At 36.0% G+C, this 9,356-nt stretch overlaps 1 protein-coding gene across 1 annotated transcript; it reads right to left on the minus strand.

The window, feature by feature from the left end:
* Positions 1-6,440: 6,440 nt before the first annotated feature.
* Positions 6,441-8,668, minus strand: LOC140963752 (uncharacterized). The gene is made up of 4 exons (XM_073423137.1): positions 8,519-8,668; positions 7,546-7,733; positions 7,391-7,454; positions 6,441-7,117 (listed from the first exon to the last, which is right to left on the minus strand). Exons 2-4 carry the CDS (start codon positions 7,695-7,697, stop codon positions 6,842-6,844), a joined length of 492 nt encoding a protein of 163 aa, XP_073279238.1. The 5' UTR covers positions 7,698-7,733; positions 8,519-8,668; the 3' UTR covers positions 6,441-6,841.
* Between the last annotated feature and the right edge of the window lie 688 nt (positions 8,669-9,356).

Here is a 9,356-nt window from a genome sequence, read left to right on the forward strand (position 1 = left end):
AAAAAACCAAATAAAATGCATGCATGGGAGGTGAAGGGTTGGGAGACAACTTTTACTATTACCAAGGCATGGCATGCAACTTTATGCCTCAACTTTTTTCTCTACCAAGACAAGTCTCCTTCCCCTTCATTCCACTTTACCTTGGCCGAAATTTTCATGGTTTTCTCTCCCATTTTTCTCTCAATTTTTGTTCTTCAATGGTTGGAGAAAACACTCACTTCTCAAAGAAAAATCCTCATATTTTTCTAGTGCAAAATATGAGGGGATCTACCTAGTTGGTGGTGGGCTTAATAGTTGAGCAAGGAGTGCTCAAAGGAAGCTTGTAGATTTGTCTTGCCTTTGAAGAGCCAAGTTGTTTACAACTTGGTTGGAGCCATTACATCAATCTTTGAGATTGATAGGTACATTTCTTAACACACTATGAATGTCATTTTGTGTTTTTGTATTTGCTACACACTATTTACTTGGTGGCCGAAAATTTTATGCTATAAATCAAAATTTTAAACTTCCGTTGCGCTTCCGGTCACCGTAACCGATCCCCTTTCAGGAAGCAGTCACGGAAGTGTGGGACATGGTCGTTATGGCGACGATGAGGCTGGCCGAGAACATCGTCGTAGAGATCGTGATGGAAGGCGTCACCGAGATCATGTTTAAAGGATACGTAGGAACCGTGTCAACATTATGGATTTCATGAAGATTGGACCTCCACCGTTGATCGGAGATGAAAGAGTTGAAGCAACAGTTACGAGATCTTCTTGACAAGGCGTACATTAGACCCAGTGTGTCTCCTTGGGGAGCACCAGTGTTGTTCGTTAAAAAGAAGGATGGGTCTATGCTACTTTACATAGATTATCGACAGTTGAACCGAGTAACAGTCAAGAATAAATATTCGTTTCCACGGATTGATGACTTGTTTGATCAACTGCAAGGAATTTCAGTGTACTCGAAGATCGATTTACGGTCTGGGTATCATCAACTTCGAGTTCATCAACGTGATATCCCTAAGACTACATTTCGAACAATATATGGGCATTACGAGTTTCTAGTGATGCCGTTTGGTTTGACGAATACTCCAGCAGTATTTATGGATTTGATGAACCGAGTATTCCAAGATTATCTTGACAAGTTTGTCATTGTCTTTATTGATGACATACTGGTATACTCTCGTAGTCTTGAAGAGCATGCACAACATTTAAGGATTGTGTTACTAACCTTAAAGAATCACCAACTGTATGCTAAGTTGAACAAGTGCGAGTTTTGGCTCGACAGAGTTGTCTTCTTAGGATATGTTATATCCAAATATGGGATATCAGTGGATCCTAGCAAGATCAAAGCAGTGTTGAGTTGGGCACGGTCGTAATCAGCTCAAGAGATAAGATGTTTTCTAGGTTTGGCAGGATATTACCGGAGATTTATCTCAGGATTTTCTTAGATTGCCAAACCATTGACACAGCTGACGTGTAATAATGTGCAGTTCGAATGGACACATGATTGTGAAAATAGTTTCAATGAATTGCGTCAACGTTTGACAACTGCACTAGTTTTAGCTCTTCCATATGGATCAGGAGGGTACATTGTGTACACCGATGCATCATTTCAAGGACTTGGGTGTGTTTTAACTCAAAATGGTCATGTGATTGCATATGCATCCAGACAGTTGAAGAAGCATGAAGAGAATTATCCAGTTCATGATCTGGAATTCGCAGCGATTGTGTTTTCTTTGAAGATCTGGCGACAATATCTCTACGGAGAGAGATTTGAGATTTTTACAGATCACAAGAGTTTGAAGTATATCTTCACTCAAGCAGAGTTGAATATGCGCCAAAGAAGATGGATGGATTTGTTAAAGGATTATGATTGCGAAATCAAATACCATCCATGATCAGCGAATCTTACAGCTGATGCTCTTAGTTGCAAGGTGAGATTATCTGCACTTCAGACAAGTTTCATATCAAGTGTAATCCAAGATTGTTGTTCTCTAGGATTTCACTTCCGTCATAAGAAGGAATGGAACACATTCAAGTAACGAGCATTTTATCTGAACCGAAGTTGTATGCCAAAATCAGAGAAGCTCAGTTTTCTGACCCGAAAGTGAAAAAGTTAGCAAGGTTAGCTAACTGAGACAACACATCTGGCTTTGCGTTCCAAACAGATGGAACCTTGTGTCTGTCAAGAAGAATCGTAGTTCCAAAAGATTCTGAATTAAGATACGAGATTTTATCTCAAGCCCATAGGAGTAAGTTGAGTATCCACCCTGGAAGCAAGAAAATGTATAAGGATTTGAAGACCAGGTTTTGGTGGAAAGGTATGAAGAAAAGTGTTTACCAGTTTGTTGCCAAGTGTTTGGTTTGTCAGCAAGTGAAAGCTGAGCATCGACGATCAGGAGGATTACTTCATAATCTTCCTATCCCTGAGTGGAAGTGGGTGCATGTGACAATGGATTTTGTCACCCACTTGCCGTTGTCTTCTGAGAATTGTGATGTCATTTGGGTTATTGTGGACCGACTGACTAAGTCAGCACATTTTATTGCGTATAGTCGGGAATATAGTTTCGATTGCATGGCAAGACTATACATCCAAGAGATTCTTAAATATCATGGTGTGCCAACAAGTATAGTCAGTGATAGATATCCACGTTTTACCTCAAGGTTCTGGGTAAGTTTTCAAAAAGTGTTGGGAACGACATTGAGTCTGAGTACTGCCTATCATCCAGAGACCGATGGTCAGTCTGAGAGGACTATTCAAACACTCGAGGACATGTTGCGTGCTAGTGCTTTGGATTTTGGACCAGCATGGCATGATCATCTGCCGCTTGTGGAGTTTGTATATAACAATTGCTACCATAGACGTCGTACTCCATTGTTTTGGGACGAAGTAGGAGAACGACAAGTTCATGGGCCTGAATTAGTGCAACAAGCGATTGATGTAGTGGATTGATTAAGAAGAGAATTAAAGCTGCACAAGATCGTCAATCAAGTTACGCGAATACCAAGCATAGACCTCTACAGTTTCATTCAGGGGAAAAAGTTTTCCTTAAAGTTTCACCATTTCGCAGGGTGATGAGATTTGGACTCAAGGGAAAAGTAGCCCCAAGATTCATCGGACCTTTTGAGATCTTGGAATGTGTTGGAAATTTGGCATATCGATTGGCTTTGCCGTCGTATCTGTCTAGCATTCATAATGTCTTTCATGTATCTTTGCTACGACAGTATGTAGCAGATGAATCGTACGTTCTTGGTCCGACAGATGTTCAACTTGAAGAAGACTTGACTTATGTCGAGCAGCCACTTTTAATCCTGGGTAGGAAAGAGAAAAAGCTCAGAAACAAGATCATTCCACTTGTTCTAGTGCAATGGCAACGCCGAGGTAGTGCAGAGGCGACTTGGGAATTGGAGAGTCGTATGCGCTCAGAGTATCCACATTTGTTTTGAGTTGTATTTTATTAAGTTGTTTTGTACTTCAGTTCTGATTTCGAGGACGAAATCTTTTTAAGGAGATGAGGATGTAATGACCTGAATTCTTATTTTGAATGTCGAAATCTAAACCATTCATTATGCCAACTAGGATGGAACGAAAACACGACAAGCACAAATGACATAATAATTAGGGTGGGCTCGTAGACTAAAAAAGGAGATGTACTATTGACGCCCCCCTAAAATTGCCACATCTGGGCGGATCCAATCCCATATTCAAACAAAAAAAGGCAAGCTCAAGAACATATCAAAGGAGTCAAGCCCATGAAAATTCTAACAAGACCGAGACCTCTGACCATTCCCTAAGGGTCCAAGACCATTCGTGTGGCTTAGAAGTTCGAGCCCAATGGTAGTTAGGGAATATAGAGACATCTTCGTTAGTGAATAAAAAAAACCCCGATAAATATTGGATCTCATTGAATCTCATCGAGATAAGACGATAGTCCTACCCTCCATGGTCAGAGAGTCCTACCATATTATGTTTCTTATCTAAGGTAGGATTCTACCCAGCAAAATCCTACTCCAAAGAGCTAACGAGCATCTCTTGCTTCTATAAATACTAGGTATTGGTCATGATTTTACAACATTCACTCTCTTTCGCTAACTCAACACTAATAGTACATCGCACTTTGCCTTCATAATCAGTGCATTGACTTAAACATCGGAGGAGTCCCGCTCGAAACATCTTTGGCACCCCACCCCATAACCCTATTTTTGTCTATGCAGTCTCCTCAGCACTGACCCAACCACAAAAGCTTGGAAGATTTGAAAACACACTCACCAAATCGAATCCAATATAAAATTTTAATATTATCAATATTCATAAGAAACGAAATCTTATTGTTGAATGAATTATTGTTTGATGTTCACCAAGACTCGATGAATGCTATAGAAATTTGATCAGAACGGAAATGATGTCGTTTTCAATTTGTTATGTTGTCTGGTTGGGCACATTGCATGTTGAAAGGGATATATTATATAGTTAATTTTATATTATAATTTTTAGAAACCGGGTAAATTGTACAATTCAATATGTCATACCGTTTGACTCTATGGATGGAAGAACGATGTATAACTTTATACTCGACCCACATTTGTCTTCTCAATCCAAATTCATCATATAATCCTTCATAAATTAATTTTTTGTGTAGCACGTCACAAGTCTCTTGGCTTATTGATACCCAAATTTTAAATTTGAGACAAGGTTGTGGGTTTGTGACTATGTAAAGCCTCTCTCCCAAATATAAAAAATTAAAATTATTCCAGTAAAAACGTACCAAAGAATATATATTTTGATTCTACATATTACTTATTCATATCTTTAAATTATCGTCATATGTATTGATTATGTATCCCTCGTTTATGGCACCTATATATTATATGTCATTATATCAATTAAAAGATACTTTGTACATACTCGGAATACCTTGTACATACTCGGAGTACACACGAGTCGAGTCGAGATCAAATATCATATAATCGAGTTCGACTCGATTTAAATTTTGTTTACTCGATTGTTCGATCTCGAACTCGAGATATCCTTGTACAACATGTTACAAATCAAAGTTTATAATGACTTATAATGGGCTACAATAAACTTATATAACAATTTGAGTTAAACATTTTCGTAAATTGAAGACGAATACAAAGTATTAGCTACACAATCATGTTGTGCAGTTGTACTTGCACGGGCTTGGGCCCTTGGCTTGACATGATAGTATCACATACGGTCACAATATTAATGGAGTGAAATAAGTGTTATGCAAGACGACATTATCATGGGTGTCACCTTTTGAACATGTGGTGCAAAGTGTTACACAACGAGAGCCATCTCTTGAACATATAGGAGTTATCTCTAGATTTCCGATGCTCGTGGATCGAGGGAGACGACGAGGACGTCACACTCTAGGAAGAATAATAGAAAATCGTGAAGCCCACTGAAGTTTTAATCGGTCAGGGTTGATTGAAAAAATGTTAAAACATGAAGGAAAAGTTTTAATCAGGTCACTTTTTTACTTCTGCATTTAGAAATTAAAATGTTTATTTTTGTACCTTATTACTTCATCAAATAAATGATACAAAGTAAAATGACTTAAAATTTAAAGTGGAGCCCGTGTTTTTTAGTCTGTGAAGTGTAAAAGGATATCTTACTTCGTCAGTTCTATATTCGAAGTTGATTATTGTATATTAATTCGAAATAGCCGAAGTAACTAATGGTGAAATCTATCAACAAAATTAAACCAGTTAGAAATTCTTGGACAATTGAAGATAGTAAGATAATGTGTATTGATTGATCATGTGCTTTTCTAAGATATCGGGTTGATAGGTGTTCATGTATACCGGTTAGAGATCAATCTGAAACTTGAGCTTCTTGTACAATCCAGTTAGAGTATTTGACACAAGGTCGTCCGTTGAATTTATATCCTGACTTTTTATAAAAAATAAGCCGGTGAATTTTTACAATATTATTATATAAAATACAAGGTCCTCTAAAAATGGTCAGTTTAATTTTAATATAATATTAAAACAACTCCAACTGAATCAAAATTGACGTCTGAATTGCCTACCTCATGTATGGTTCCAAAACATAATGGCTGAAGCCACGGCCCAAAATAGCTTCCGCGTGGAAAAGAAGCAAAAAATCATCGCTTAGTATATTATATTACATATACATCCAAAATAAATCTGCCTTATACACAAATAAAGGAAGAAATCTGTCATCTCAGTTTCTCACATATTTCCTCTCTAAAAATCTTACAAAAGATGGATATCATGATCTATTTATATACTTATTTATTTCTATAATTCTTCATCTATCTCGAAATTATGCTTTAATCTCTTACTATTTTTTATAATAATAATATAACCATACTAAAATATAATCAATTTAAATTACAACGTTAAATAATTTCATATCCAATTAATTATACAAAAATATTGTATAAACACACACCAACGGCCATGACAATACACAGTAGAAAGTAAGTTTGCATACAAAAGATGATACTCGATGCCTACTGTATACAAATTCCCTTTTTTCCACATGTATTTTCCTTCTCGAAATAATTCAAACCAACCCCAAAAATAGACATCTTTTACAATAAGCTCTCCCCTCTTCTCATCTCTTTACTTACACCATTACAAAGAAGGGTGGGCTCTCATACATATCTAAACGGGACTTAAAACTTATTTTTCTTCCTACGAAACTTCTCTCATATACTTACACAAGAAGCATTCTCTTAGATACAAGACACTCAAAGAAACATAGTTGTATATACACTAGACAAAATGATCAACACGATTGATTTCCCCACTCGTACTCGTCGACGTGATCAAAATGTGTGATCTCCTATTAGGTTATGCTTGATTCAAGCCAAGGCAGGGATGCTGTGATTACGCGCATCCCTGTCGAGGCAATCGAATCCCTCGACACGAATAGTGGGGCTGCTACCAAAGTTAGCACGAACGAATCCACCTTTCCGAGTGGAAGATGGGGACGGTCCGTGCCCCGATGAGGTAAGGATGGCTCGTTCCCTGAATTGCGAATCTTGAATTAGTGGGTTAGATACTCGGCTCGGCGGGGACCCTGAAAAAAATGGGGGCGACGGGGCGTACTGTGTGATTGATTGATCTGCGCAACCACCCTGCAATTGATTGGAAACCAAATTCTTGTTAGATCTAATCTAATAGAACAAGAAAAATATGTTAAACCATTTTCTTGATATGTTAAAGACATGGACTTTGTATCAGGTAACAAACAAGTTGTGCTATGTTAGTTAAGCTTAGTTAACCAAAATCATGTGTTTCTCCTGTGACTTCACTTCTTTAAGAAATACACTCCAAACAAAATTAATGATCCATCTAATCCTCAAACTAACAAAAAACCAAGTTTTAAATCTATATTTCAAGCAACAAACCTTTGACAGGATGATGTCCAGCAGTTCATTTCCAGCTTTGACATCACAAATTTCTTGCTGATAGCTGTTAATAATTAAATAATAATAATATAAAAAATTAAAGAAATAATCAAATAAATAGAGTAAAAGGGCAGTAAAATAAATAAAATATAAACCTGACATGCCATCGCAGGGACCTCGTGGAAGAAGGGTCGTTAACAGTGGCTCCGATGCGGCTGAGCCGCCGTGGCTTCGGGCAAATCACCGTAGCATTCTTCATCTCCTCAGAGGAAACATAGCTGTTGCGCTGGATAGAGCACCGATTCATTTTCCTCTCACAAGATTTCGAAAATTTCCCTAACACCTGATAATTTCCAAGAAATGTCAGAACTTGAGTTCTTGAGCAGAAAAATTATAATTTTAACACAAACAGACAATACATGTGTCAAATCGTTTAAACTTAAAAAAAAAAGTTAATAGTTTAATTTTGGTTTACTTTGTTTCAAATTGAGATCCGGTCAACGTGAGAAAAATATGAAAAGCTTAGAAATGAGCCGCCGGCTCAGTTTTTTGACTTTTTCATAAGGTTAAATATATGTGCTCAACAAAACAAAATATTATTTAATTAACTAAACAAGAAATCCATACAGATCTGTTGTAGAAATCGGAACTTTTATTTTTTAAGTTCTGAATTATCCGAGGCATAACAGATCAGACAAAATAAATCCTCGAGACACTGAGGTTTTTCATATGTGGGATTCAAGATGGCTTTTTCTTGAAATTTCAGAAAAATAATACAGAAAAAATCAGCTAGCAGTACAGAAAAATTCTGAGTTCCGAATTAAAACTAAAATTTTAAAAAAATTTCCCACCTGCACAGATCTGCAAAAAAATATTGAAATCAGCTGGGAAAAAGGGCTTAATAAACTGCAAAAAGACAAATCAATCCCGTATTTTCTCAACAAAAACTTAATTTTTATCACCAAAAAAAAAATTCCAGACAAAACAACCATCATGAATCGTAATTTTGAAGCAAAATCTAATCTGGGACACCCCAAAATTCATAAAAAATATCTAAATTTTTATAAGCTTTATAACTAACTGGGGCGAAAAGAGGGCCAAGAACAGACAGATAAAGCTTGAATTTACCTGAAAGATCTGTACAAAATTGTGGATGATTCCTCCAAAGGGAGGATTCAAAACTAGAAAAGCGAAAATAATAAAAAAGAAATAAATTAGGAAGGAAGAGAAAGAAGATCCAGAGGGGTTAAACGTTCAGCCTTGTAACGAGGTTCGTTTTGAAGGGGTCAAAGGGAATTTATAAGCAGTAACAGAAGAAAGGAGTTGAATTGCAAAAAAGGAGATGTATAGGGGCTTATAAGTAAATTTCTATGTCGTGCATGGGAGAACGACTGATGCAAAAGGCTGAATTTTAAGTAAAGTGTCCCTACTTGTACCAGAAAAATATTATATTACTAATAATTATTTAAAAAATAACATTTATTTATTATTCTTATTGCAAGTTAATAAATATTCATTAAAAAAAATAACGGTACAATGCAATAAAGATTCTTGATCTAAAAAAATTTCAAAAATACATAGTAAAAAGTATTTTTGATTTCGAAAATTTGACACAAAAAATCAAAACAAAGCACAGATAAATTAGATAATCGTCTCAAACATATATCAATAATTCATATTTTATTTTTAAACGTGATATTAATGTTTTTATACACTTCATATACAAAGACGAATGCGATAGCTCGATATTTCAGTCGTAGATATGATAAATTCTTGAACTTATTACTTTTTTGAACTATTCTTTATCGTATTTTCAAATATAAACATATGTGTGATCATGTATTATTAGAACTATAAGTCTCTTTTTCAAAAAAAAAAAAAAAAAACCACGAGTTGTGCAATACATGATGTGTATCCATCAAATTTATTATATAAATTTTTTAATAAATTTCGATTTTAAAAAATT

Source organism: Primulina huaijiensis, chromosome 18 (genome assembly GCF_012295235.1).
Source record: "Primulina huaijiensis isolate GDHJ02 chromosome 18, ASM1229523v2, whole genome shotgun sequence".
In the NCBI taxonomy this organism is placed as follows: domain Eukaryota; kingdom Viridiplantae; phylum Streptophyta; class Magnoliopsida; order Lamiales; family Gesneriaceae; genus Primulina; species Primulina huaijiensis.

What these genes read in the sequence shown, in the direction of transcription:
- LOC140963752 (XM_073423137.1), bottom strand. Translation starts at nt 7,697, where the DNA reads ATGAATCGGTGCTCTATCCAGCGCAACAGCTATGTTTCCTCTGAGGAG. An exon ending in TCCCTGCGATGGCATGTCAG is followed by an intron (nt 7,455 to 7,545) that starts GTTTATATTTTA and finishes AATTATTAACAG; the next exon opens with CTATCAGCAAGAAATTTGTG. An exon ending in TGGACATCATCCTGTCAAAG is followed by an intron (nt 7,118 to 7,390) that starts GTTTGTTGCTTG and finishes AATCAATTGCAG; the next exon opens with GGTGGTTGCGCAGATCAATC.